This window comes from Malaclemys terrapin, chromosome 4 (genome assembly GCF_027887155.1).
Source record: "Malaclemys terrapin pileata isolate rMalTer1 chromosome 4, rMalTer1.hap1, whole genome shotgun sequence".
Lineage (NCBI taxonomy): Eukaryota > Metazoa > Chordata > Testudines > Emydidae > Malaclemys > Malaclemys terrapin.
Genome location: NC_071508.1, coordinates 26735972 through 26748741, shown reverse-complemented (window position 1 = coordinate 26748741; position 12770 = coordinate 26735972). Strand labels below are relative to the sequence as shown.

General features: G+C 55.7%; 1 protein-coding gene across 6 annotated transcripts in view; it reads right to left on the bottom strand.

The window, feature by feature from the left end:
• NAV1 (neuron navigator 1) overlaps nucleotides 1-12770 on the bottom strand; it is a 302165-nt gene that overhangs the window by 195693 nt on the left and 93702 nt on the right. For all 6 annotated transcript variants that reach the window (XM_054026395.1, XM_054026399.1, XM_054026398.1 and 3 more), the window contains exons 2-3: nucleotides 3689-4506; nucleotides 1471-1574 (exon numbers count right to left, since the gene is read on the bottom strand). In XM_054026395.1, coding sequence (XP_053882370.1) covers nucleotides 1471-1574; nucleotides 3689-4488 — 904 coding nt within the window. In that variant the 5' untranslated portion in view covers nucleotides 4489-4506. The remainder of the gene's footprint in view (nucleotides 1-1470; nucleotides 1575-3688; nucleotides 4507-12770) is intronic.

The following is a 12770-nucleotide window of genomic DNA, read 5'->3' as shown; positions in this document are numbered from 1 at the left end:
GCGAGAGCCCCACACCATTACTGAAAAAATGAACCAAACTCTCCTGTTCAGGCTGGGTTGGATCCGAGTCCGGGGCAGATTTCAATCAGTGCAAACCAGCTTTCCTGCCCCCCCGATCAAAGGGCATGGTAAATACACCACTTGACATGCGGTGGCTGGGCAGACCTCCTCCCCACAGACAGACGGTCTGGCAGCCACCTCAGGCCGTGTGGTGATAATTCAGGGCGGGAGTGAAATGGACGTGAGCAAAAGGCAGAGGCGGTTGCTAGCTCCGGAGGGGCTGATCAGTTCCCTGACCATGAGTGGAACTGATGTGACTCACTGGAATTGCAGGGCCGGATTCCTGTCCTGCTTTACACCACAGTAAATCCAGCATCACTCTGTTAAAATAAAGTCCCCTGGTGTAGGTGAGAGCAGCATCTGCTCCTTCTCCCTCCACAAGAACTGTCTATGGGCCAAAACGATGTCAAACTGACAGGCAAGAAATATACAGCCGCGTTGTCGTTGTGCGCCTTCCAGAGCCCCAGCGCCGCTATGGGAAGTGCAGAGGACCACAGGACCAGCAGCAATCGCGGGAGCCTTTTCCCGGTATTAGACAGAAACAGGCAGCAGGAGCCTTTCCCCAGTATTAGAAGCAGGCAGTATGGCTCCGAGGTGACAGTCCAACTCCCATTGAGTCCAGCACAAGTTTTGTCATTGACAGCTATGGGAGCATGTCTTCCCCCAGCCACTAGCAGGTGCTGAAGAGGCAAGGGACACGGATATGTCCCTGCAGAGTGCCTACTGGTGCTAACGCTCCCTGCCCCTTGCATTCGGGGCCTGGCTTTCCCTTCTCCAGCCCTTGGGCATTGTTCATAGCAGCATTTTACATCCATTCTGCACTGGTGGAGGATCAGGCTGCAACCCATCCAGGTCACAAAGGCCCAGCAGGGCTCCCTGCACCCTCTCCCCCATGGCAGACCTAGAACCCAGGCGCCTGTAAAAACCACTGACATCTGGACCCGGGTTCAGAAAAAAACACTCCGCACAACCGGTGTGAGCACATCCGCTCTGTCATAGCATCCCCAGCCAACGACGAGCGCTCCCCAGACGGCCTGCTGCCAGCGCTCATTAAACGCCCCAACATTAAAGGCCCGGCACATAGCCGCAGGGTTTAGCAGGTAATGACGCACTCACGGCCAGCCTCATTTGAGCTAATTACCCGGCGTCTCAATTTTTCTCTCTCATTATGCCGCAAGAGCCAATCAGCCGCATCCCGCTGCCCTTGGCCACCGAGTGCAGCAACCTCAGTGTTCCACCAGGCCTTGCCGAGCGCCAGATTTGGCCGAGTTAGTCAGTCAGTTACCCTAAAATACCCCTGCTGGCTCCTTCCTTCCCAGGCCCCTCACCCGGTGACAGAGCTGTTTGCTCAGGTCCCACGTGCTGCCCCCCACCCCAGTCCCTAGAGGGGTGAATCCTAGCTTGACTCACCCAAGCCTGAGAAGCCCAGTTCAGGCCCGTCTGCAGGGCTGGTTGGTTCCTCACACGCGTGCTCCTCCTGGGAGAATTCACTCTTCTCCCTGTCTCCCTGCAGCCTGGAGACGGAGAAAGAAGTTAGCATATGTGACCCCCGGTGAATGTGTTACGAGTCCCACTCTGTGCCGCTCCACAGGGGATGTGAGTCTGTTACAGCCCTCAAGCCAGGTGTCTGGCCTGTTTAACTCAAGCTGCTGCTTTGAGCTCTGGAGATCCCCGGTTCAATCCCTCATGTCAGGTGTTGGCCAAGAGGGCTACTGTCATGCATGCATGAAAAGCAGCCCCCTGGAGATGCAGGATAATCCCCTGGGGTAGGGGTTCGTTCCCCAGCTATTTGGAGACCGAAAGCTCGTTGGGCTGCCGGGCAGCAGACTCAGCCGGCCCCACGCCAGTAGCAGCAACAGGGGAAGCCAGAAGATCCGGGCCCCACAGCTGGAGGGGACCATGACAGAAAGGGTGGGGGCAGGGAGCCAGTGGAGGGCACAGCTGGTGGCCAGGCTGCCTCTCCTGGTTGGGAGGTAGGGCCCAGCATCTGATTCCAGCAGGGAACCCATCTGGTCCCCCTCGTGGCCTCTGGATTTGGAAATGGGCATGGGACTCACTAAGGATTGGGGGTGTTTAAACACGTGTCGGATCCTCATTCCTTCCGTGAGGTCAATGATGTGATGCTTATGGGTCTAAAGAGATCAGGGCTTGGGTCTTACTGAGACCAGTGTAACTGGCACTGGCTCCACAGGGGGTTCCTCCTGATTTACACCAGAGTGAGTGAGAGGGGAATAAAACCCTGTGGAGTTACTCCTGATTTACACCCAGTTGGATGGGTGGATAACACAGGGATCAGGGGTTTGCTCCAAGTTGCTCCACACTTCCTATCCCAGTGTCTTTTCAGCCACTCAGCCCGGGCAGGCTTTTTCCAGGGGAATTCTCTGTTCCACAGGGGATCATTGTGTCCCCAAACAGCTGTCCCTGGCACCCCCACTGTGGCCACGCCCCCCCAGCTTGGCTTGGCAGTGGCAGAGAGGCCTCTCCCCTCCCAATGCTGCACTCTTGCTTTCCCCACACAGACCCCCCAGCTTGCGTGGAAGCTGGTGGAGCCCTGGGAGGTCACACCATTTGGCGATGCCTGCTGCAGTTCACACCCCTCTGAGCCATTGGTTCAGGCTCCCTGCAGACTCTGGCATTGCTGCCAGGGTCACAGGCAGGCCACATTATCAACTTTTTCTCTGCATCCACAAAGGCTTGAAACATCAGCATGGGGTGCTTAGGGGCTAGGTCTGGCTGCACCGGCGAAGGGGGGCAGGGAGTATAGAATGGGGAGCTGAAATGACGTGGAGCGCTGGGAAGGATCCAGCTGTTTAACCGCACAGGACAGACCCAGCTGCAAAGGCTCATCTGAGCTACTCTGATGCTGCCCAGCTGGACCCCGGCTCCCCCGGGAGCCTGTGGGACCATCCCTCGCGTGCAGCTGTTATGGGATAGAGTTCGGTGCTCTGCTCCTGCGAGCGCAGCTGGGATCAACACCACGGCGGAGGTGGGATGCTTCCGGGAGCACAGCTCTCTCCCTTCCAGCAGGGCAGACTGCATAGCCTACAGCTCCCAAGGCCCAGCCGCCTACTGCAGCCCAGCCTTCTCGGCGAGCAGAGTGCAAGGCTGCTGGCTGGCGAGCTGGCTGTGTGTTGGGACTCGGGGCCTTTCCCCCATCCCACACGCCAGCGCCAGGCCTTGGAGGGCTGGAGGGTCCCCTCCCGGCTGCAGGACAGAGCCCCATGACCCCACAGGGACTTGCTCCTCCTGCTCTCAGAACCACCACGACTTGAGGCACAATTGTGGCAGGCAAGGCATGAGAATGACAGGGGTGAACAGCAGGAGTAGCCCTCCAGTGCCCCCCATTGTCTGTGGCCAGCCCAACCCTACCACGACTGTGTGTGCCCAACCCCCATCCCATGCATGAACTGAGCCCCACATTCCTCATGTCTGATCTCTGAAAGCCACCCCCCAAACCCCATGGTGTGAGCCCACCCCACCCCCGCAAATGCTCCCAGTGCCAATGAGGGGCATGGGCAGATGGTCCCGTGGTTTGTGTGGGGTGGGAAGAGTTGGGGGAGGGGAAGATAAGATGTCCCTGCCCGCAGAGGAGCCCCGTGCCCTGTACACTGCCGGTCAGGGAACTCACCGGTAGTGGAAGGGTGCCACGGTGGCAGTGACCGGGTGACTTTGCTGCGGGACTGAGGAGAAGCTGATGGCCGGCTCCTTATTCTGCATGGGGCTGCTGGTGCCCAGCGAGATCCCCGGGGACTTGTCCTCACCCCTGGCTGCCTTGGGCACCCCGCTGCCTTTCCAGAGGGCTTCCGACACCCACTGGCCTTTCACCGGGCAGCTCTGGGGCCTCTTAGCACTGGATCCTTCAGGGGTGCCGGGCAGCCCAGACTCACTGCACAGGCTGAAGCGGGATGGGCTCTTCCCCTGCAGCTGAGGGGTCTTGGCCAGCTCGGCAGTGCCACTCGGCTTCCCCGAGCCCTTCTTGGCGCCATGGCTGGTATAGGCCTCTCCAGGCTTCGGACTCTCCTTCTCTCTCTCTGTCCCTTGAACCAGAGCCTTCTTAGGAGCCCCCGTCGCTCGAGGTGTTGTCTTCGGGCCCCCCCGGGGGCTGCTGCCTGGAGTCCTAGTGCTCTGGCTGAGGCCAGACTCCACTCCGTCGGCCCTTTTGCACTCCGATGGCTCTGCTGTCTCCGGCCCAGGCCCAGCCTCCATGGGGGCTTTGGAAAGGCTCTTTGGCTTGGAGCCTTTGGCCGCCAGGCCGCTAATGTAGCCTGGCGCCTTCCCTGGCCGTGGTGACGCCGCCCGCTGGGAAGGGGGGGCCCCCAGGCTGCTCTGCTTCGGGGGCAGCTTGCTCTGGGACATAGCGCGGGGCACCGGGATAGCAGACGCATAATGGCTCCGGCCAGACACGTTCACGTTGGCCGTCCCATTCATCGTCAGAGGGTCCGCGGGCTGGGGAGGGAAGAGAAAAGCAGAGCAAATTAAAGCTGGGCTTGGGGATGAACGGGGGTTAGAGAGGCCCTGGGGATGCTCCTAGACGGAGTGCTAGAGGGGCCCCTCTGGCAGTGTGGTGCCCAGACTAGGTGGGGCAGAGGAACTGCTGGGGTTTGGACTAATGAGGAGGTCCGTGAGCCTGCCCTTTGGCAACAGGATCTTTTCCTTGGCCTCAGGATCCCTTAAAGATCTGCGTACTTGGCTCCCCCTCTCCAGCGCACCCTGGGGGATGGGGTCCCTGTCACACCCAGCCATTTACCCTGGATCCTTTACCCCGGGACTGTATTTTCAGAGCTCTGCTTGAACCTCGGGGAACTGACTGCAGAATCCAGGAAACGGAGAGGCTGTGGTGTCTGCTGGCTACAGCCCGAAGAGAGCATGATCACAGAAAGGGCACCACTCCTTGGGGACCCTGAGCTGGCCCAGCCGAGGGGAGCTGGCTCAGGGGCCCTGCTTCTCTCATTAGCACAGGGGTGTCCTCCGACACGCGGGACCCTGCAGCCAACTTGCCAGGAGCCCCAGTGCTGCCCTCTGGATCTGATCTCATGGCAATAACAGCATCTCTCATCAGCCTGCCTACCCCATCCCCACAAGGATAGACCACTGGCCCTGGTCTAAAAGCCCATCCCAATCAACGGCAAGCGGGGATGCACCTGGGATGCTTCTGGCTTAGACAGAAGCAGGAAACGTCAGCAGGAAGCACTAAAAAAGAGGGTTACTTCATTCAGAAACATTTAAGATCCATTCTTCTAGGTGCTTCCCACCAAACTTTTGGAGCAGAGATAGGCCAGAGACATGATCTATGCTATGGCATCACAGTCTTTCGTAAACTGGTGTCCTAGCTACAACTACAGACACAAACTATCTTCCACACAGCTTGTGCTCCAGCTTTGTTGTGCTCATTCACCATGGATCATACCCTTTCTGGACACTACACAGCACAGAGGCAGCTAGAGGTTGGGTAATATATTGCAAGCAAACATGGCATCACATGCACCAACCCTCTCCCAGATCCAAACCCACCTAAAACTTTGGAGACGTCCAACTCCAGATTCACAACTTGCAGCTAGCCTCCATCTTGAGGATGGGTCTGAACAAAACCCCCTTTGTCATCCACACCCCACAGACCTCCAGGAAAGTTGGGATCCGGGTCTGTTGCCTGGAGCTGGATCCCACTGCTGTTTTTGAGGTTCCCCTTTTCACAATGCTGGGGGGGACCAAGGACCCCAGTACAGTGGCCAGAACGCAATAGCCATTTCCCTGATTATCCATTTCTACATGATTCCTCTCCATCCCCTCACTTGAGCCATGTTTCAGGGAGATTCTCACCTGTCCCCCATGGTCCCTTGCAGCTGAAAGCAGGGGATGAGGCCCAGCCACACAGAACATGTCACCGTCTGAGCCCTCGAGTGGCCGAGAGGAATTCCTTTCATATGCCAGAGAAAAACGGGCAGATGAAACGATTGCAAGAATTCAATTTCCATTAAGAAGCCACCCAGAGTCCATATCGCTCACCCCCAGCACTTTAGTCAGATTACAGGAAATTGAGGTCACGACCCGATTTGGGGTTCAAAGCAACAACGGATCTGAAGAGCGCTAAGTGCAAAGCCCTCTCTCGCTCTCTGTGAAATCAGCTGTAAACAGTCAGCCAGGACAGGTGAATGTGACTAGGGTCTAGTGCTCTGTTCAGCTTCCAAGCTCCCTGCGTCTCCTGCCAGGACCCAGGCTCGCTCTGATCAGCTAGTGCCGGCCTCCTCCCTGCCCCCTTCTGACGGGGTGCAAGAGCATTCTCCACTGCAGCATTGCACCCCCCAGAGTTCCTGCACTGGCCTTGTCTGTCTAAATCTCATCTGAACACACAGCTCTTCTCCCTTGTCTCTGCCCCCGAGGGTCTCTCCTCTTTCCCGTATTTATCATTGAACTCTACGAAGTGTCTCAGGACGCAGGCTGCGTAACGGACTCTACCCAGCAGAAAATATTGTATTCAAGCACACCTGGGTGGGCACTGCCAGCTGGGCAACAGAGAACCGCTCAGCCGGGCTTATCAGAACGAAGAGAGAGGCTGGTATCACCCTGCAAGGGCTGCCGGGAGACAGGATTTGCGACCGTTCTGGGGATCTCGTGTGCTGCATGTCCCAAGTTGCCTGCACATCCCGAATGAGACCTGGTGCAGGCGGATACAACTCCAGCAGCGGCACACTGGCCTCTGATTCCCCCCAAGCTCAGATGTAGCAGAGAGAGGCAGCTGCACAAGGCTGACTGTGATCTCTGATTCAGGGCCACCTGGCCACAGCAGCAGGAGACTCCTGCTGTACCTGACACAAGGTCCAGCAGAGGTTGGGTGTAGCACAGCTCAGCTCAGACACAGGTCTGACGGGCCCCCAGAGACCTGGGCTCTAATCGAAGCAAATCACTTCACTACCCTGTGCAGCAGTTCCATGGCTGTGAAACCAGCTTCATAGATTGCAAAGCCTGAAGGGACCAGTGTGATCATCTAGTCTGACCCCTGTATAGCGCAGGCCAGAGAACTGCCCCACAGTAATCCGTAGTGCATAACTCCCCTACCTCCTGGGACATGCGTGGGTTAAGCCATTGATGGTGAGCTGCTCGGATGCTACAACAACAGAGCAAATATCTACATAGACAGAAATCATAGAATCATAGAATATCAGGGTTAGAAGGGACCTCAGGAGGTCATCTAGTCCAACCCGCTGCTCAAAGCAGGACTAATCCCCAACTAAATCATCCCAGCCAGGGCTTTGTCAAGCCTGACCTTAAAAACCTCTGAAGAAGGAGATTCCACCACCTCCCTAGGTAACCAATTCCAGTGCTTCACCACCCTCCTAGTGAAAAAGTTTTTCCTAATATCCAACCTAAACCTCCCCCACTGCAACTTGAGTCCATTGCTCCTTGTTCTGTCATCTGGTACCATTGAGAACAGTCTAGATCCATCCTCTTTGGAACCCCCTTTCAGGTAGTTGAAAGCAGCTATCAAATCCCCCCCTCATTCTTCTCTTCTGCAGACTAAACAATCCCAGTTTCCTCAGCCTCGCCTCATAAGTCATGTGCTCCAGCCCCCTAATCATTTTTGTTGCCCTCCGCTGGACTCTTTCCAATTTTTCCACATCCTTCTTGTAGTGTGGGGCCCAAAACTGGACACAGTACTCCAGATGAGGCCTCACCAATGTTGAATAGAGGGGAATGATCACGTCCCTTGATCTGCTGGCAATGCCCCTACTTATACAACCCAAAATGCAGTTAGCCTTCTTGGCAACAAGAGCACACTGTTGACTCATATCCAGCTTCTCATCCACTGTAACCCCTAGGTTCTTTTCTGCAGAACTGCAGCCTAGCCATTTGGTCCCTAGTCTGTAGCAGTGCATGGGATTCTTCCGTCCTAAGTGCAGGACGCTGCACTTGTCCTTGTTGAACCTCATCAGGTTTCTTTTGGTCCAATCCTCTAATTTGTCTAGGTCCCGCTGTATCCTATCCCTACCCTCCAGCATATCTACCACTCCTCCCAGTTTAGTGTCATCTGCAAACTTGCTGAGGGTGTAGTCCATGCCATCCTCCAGATCATTAATGAAGATATTGAACAAAACAGGCCCCAGGACTGACCCTTGGGGCACTCCGCTTGATACCGGCTGCCAACTAGACATGGAGCCATTGATCACTACCCATTGAGCCCGATGATCTAGCCAGCTTTCTATCTACCTTATAGTCCATTCATCCAGCCCGTACTTCTTTAACTTGCCGGCAAGAATACTGTGGGAGATTGTATCAGAAGCTTTGCTAAAGTTAAGGAATAACACGTCCACTGCTTTCCCCTTATCCATAGAGCTAGTTATCTCCTCATAGAAAGCAATTAGGTTAGTCAGGCATGACTTGCCCTTGGTGAATCCATGTGGACTGTTCCTGATCACCTTCCTCTCCTCTAAGTGCTTCAGAATTGATTCCTTGAGGACCTGCTCCATGATTTTTCCAGGGACTGAGGTGAGGCTGACTGGCCTGTAGTTCCCCGGATCCTCCTTCTTCCCTTTTTTAAAGATGGGGAAGATCAGGCCTCTTGCTCAGGGGTCTAACAAGAAACACACAAATAGGAAACTTGGCCTTAGCCAGGCTGGGGAACAGGCGCAGAACAAAAAGATGGGATAGCCTTTCCGACTCCCAGCGCCTGCTCTGCTTCAGGGAGCCAGTAAAACTCCTAGTGATCTGAATTGTGGTTTGCCCTTGGGGCCATGATCCCAGAGCAGGCAGCCCCCACCACAGATCGCTCCTCCTGGTTTCCTTCAGACAGGCAGGTTTGCAAGACAGCTGTCAATCACTCTGTGCCGTAATTCACCTAAAAAGAGCACCACTGGCCCTAAACTCCATCACTGTTAGCCCCTGGAGTCCTTATGTGCTGCCCTGAAGAGGAGCTGACTGCATTGTGCCCTGAACACCAAGCTGGGTGGAGAATTAAGCAAAGCAAGAGCTGATTCATTACAAACAGATTAACCTATATCCCTGCCATCCCCAGACTGACTCACTCCACCACGTTCTATCGGACACGCTCCCGCTGGTGGGAACAGCTACCTGCTTACTTGGGGGCAGGGCACACGTGGAAGCAGGTTTGCAGAAGAGCTCAGCCCCCAACATGCCGAGCTCAGTGGAAAACCTGTCCCATATGGTCTATTTCACCAGTGACCCACAGCACCGCCCTCCAGCCATCTGCTGTAAGCATTTCTAGGGGGCCAGTCACCACCGGATCTAGGCACTGTGCCGGGTGCAGTCCAAAGGCTGATTTGCCTCTACAACGCCCTTTGTACCAGAGATCACAGGAGACTTCTGTGGCCTGCGCTGTGCTGGAGGCCAGGCCAGACCATCCCAGTGGCCTTGGATTTCAGGAAATTAGCATAGGGAAGCCTCACTTTCCCCAGCCCCTGTTTGTGTGTATGTTAAACCAATCAGACTCCCTGAGGGCTTGTGGAAACTGATCAGCATAACATGTAGTGTGAACATGCTTACTCCAGAATAAGCCTGTCCACACAGTACATTTCCCTGGGTAGACTAGTCCCACGACTCACACACATCATCTCCCATTTGAGCCCCCTGCTCTAAGGGAATTAAGGGCCAATCCATGCTCTTGGCTCGATCCTCAGCTGGTGTAAATACAGGCAGCTGCATTCCCTTTAACGAAGCAATACTCATTTACACCAGCAGAGGATCTGGCCCTATCAGTGCCACTTTGTAACCCGGTGTGACAGCATGGCTGCCACCCAAACACCCCCTTATGGCCAGGGGTACCTCTGCAGTGCCTGCCCCATTTCCCCATCTTCGGGGGCAGGGCTCCTTCAGCCCCATGCAGTCTTTCTCCTTCGCTCATAGCCCTGCTTGGGGGCTGGTTTCTGTATTCACAAAGTTCCTCAAACACAAGCAGAAAAGGGAACTTCCCCAGTCACTCACAGAGTCCCCAAGCTGTCCTAGAGCATGGCTCTTACCTCACAGCCAAGGGAGCACACAAAGCTTCCCTCCCAGAGCCTCTCTTATCTGCCCCACCCTGACTGCTTCCTCTGCAGCCCCTCATGCCCTGCCCCCCAAACTGCTTCAGCTCCCTTATAAGGAACCAGCTGCATGAGGGGCGGGGGGCCTGCCCCATGCCAGGTATCTCTGGTTGGCTCCTTTAGCAAATCTGCTCTAGGCTTCACATTTCCTGCGAGCAGCTCCCTCTGCTTAGGTTAAGACTCTCTCTCGTCTGACCGCACAGGACAAAGTTGTGGCCAAGCAGCCGCTTTTCCATAACTTCCTCTCCTGTATCTGTGCCGGCCATGTTGCCCAATTGTGTTTGCATCCAGTGCATTCTGGGCTGCTGCCCCATGGTGCCACACAGCAAAAGACAGAGGGCCCTGCGGCCACACACAGAGAATGATGCAAGGTTAGCGCTATAAAGGAGTATGAACCAGGTGGTGTGGGGATACCCACTGTGTCTTGAGCCAGCCATGTGCCTCTTCCATTACAGCAGACAGAGACAGGGCCTACAAGAGTGTATGTGATAAATGGAGGAGGGGAGCGTAGCAGAGGAAGCAGCTAACAGAAGGGGGTAAGTGAATGCAGGTCCCCCCCTCCTGTAAAGTATGTGATAGCATTGTGGGGCTGGGTGAAACGGTTGCGCTGCGGGATAAAATTCAGATACAAAAGGGGGCTTCAACCCAAAACGCAGGCAGGTCCGCACCCAAAACATAGGTAAGGCACATCTGAGTCGGCTCAGCAATTGGCACGATGCGGGTGGAGGGTTTGGGCTGGATGTGGGGGTATGTGGGAGAGAGAAGGGGAGAAACACCAGAGGAGGAAGGAGAAGGCAGCAAGGAAGTTTCAGACACAACCTAAACAAGCCCTGGGAGCGTGACCCTGAGAAAAGCCTGGGGGGAGAGCTTTTAGGCTGAGTATTGGCTGAAAGGGGGTTGGAGATGTGAGCACAGAAACTAACTCCTACAGCTTGAGTCCTGCTGTGGTCAGGGAAACAGGACTTTATGTACGTTCTTGTAAATAAACATCACGGCACCAAGGATACCCGATAGGGTTGCCAACTCTGACTGAAGTTATTCCGGGAGATTCCCCCCCCCCCTCCCCCACCAACATGACGTAATGTCATTTTCTTAAAATATCCTATTAAAATCTCCTGGGTTGCTTTCAATAGTCAGCGAGTGATCGATGCCAATTTCAGGAGACTCCAGGCCAATCCTGGAGGGTTGGCAACCATAATACCCGACTCCACCTCCACCATCACTGTCTCCTCCTAGCGAAAACAACCTGCTGGACCCAGACACTTTGGCCAACTGCACGGGTGTAAAGGGGTAACAGCAGCATGCCCTGCCTGCGTGGTATGCCAGCTGCCAGCCTCCCCCATTGGTGAGTGGGAGTGCATTGGCCCAGCGGAGTCCTAGGGAGGGTTAGTTAGTATGAAAGGCTGTGTTGGGCCCTCAGTGTCAGGGGGTCAGAACTGAGGGCGGAACGAGGACTGAGGAGTCCAACCCACCCCACGCATCCCCTTGGAACTGGCCCCGCCACACGCTGGCGGTTTACGTTAGCCCGGGCTCCTGAGATCAGCTTACATGCTCGAGAGGAAAGTAATTCAGGATGTGCAGGGTGATGAAAGGATGCTCTCAGGGCAGCAGAGGGTGTTGGGAGACCGCAGATCCTGCTTGGAGATCCCCACAGTCAGACGGCGTCGAGTCGCATCGATGAGCAGGATCCGGTTCGTAAAGGAGCATTTCCGAGCAGGGGGGCAGGCGGCTTTGCTAGCCCGCGGCATGCCGTGGGGAGGGGGCCTATGGCAGCCTCTTCTCGCATTGTCTTTTGGAGCCCTGCTGCTCTGATTGCTCCTGCTATTCAGCCTGGCTGCACTTCCCTTCGTGGCCCGGTCAATCGATTTCACACCTGTTCTCCTCAAGCCCGGAGGAGGCGTCCGGGTGAATTTCCCCCTTCAATGCAGAACCAGGATGGGCTTGGAGCTCCTTGTGCAATTATACCAGCCCGCGGCATGCACAAGGAAGGGGGTTGACACCTGTTGGCCTGGGAGAGCTTGTGCATGTGTGAACGTAACAGGGCCAGGAGAAGAGCTCGATGGTCTCTGTACATCTCTGGAACAAGTGCAGCACAAGGAAGATCAGTGCAAACTTCCCACATGCTATGCTGGAGGGACGATGGCTAGGGCCGAGAGGGAGTGGGGGTCTGCCTGGCTCGGTCCCCCCTTGGTCTCTCGGCAGAGACGCATACTAAGGGAGCCAATTAGCAGCGACTGTGATGTGGTCTGAAACCTGACAGCTCATTTCACAGGGGCGGTGTCCGGTGTGTTAACCACATCTAAAGAGGGGAACAACTTTCCGTCCCTGACGTGGGCTGCTTTGGAGCCGCTCGACAGGCCTGTCACCAACCCCTGCAGCCAGAGATCACAGCGTTGAAGGCCAGAAGGGACCATTAGCTCGCCTTGTCTGACCTCCTGCCAGGAAGTTTCCCTCAGTTGCCCCTGTGCTGAGCTCAACAGAAAGGTGTCCTGGCCGGATCTAAGGACATCAAGAGATGGAGACTCCACCGCTTCCCGGGGGAGTTTGTTCCAATGACTCACGGTTAAACATTGGTACTTTGTCTGGCTTCAGCTTCCAGCCACTGACTCTCCTTCTGCCTCTCTCCGCTAGATTACAGAGCCCTGTAATACCTGTTGTGTTCTCCCCGGGAAGGGACTT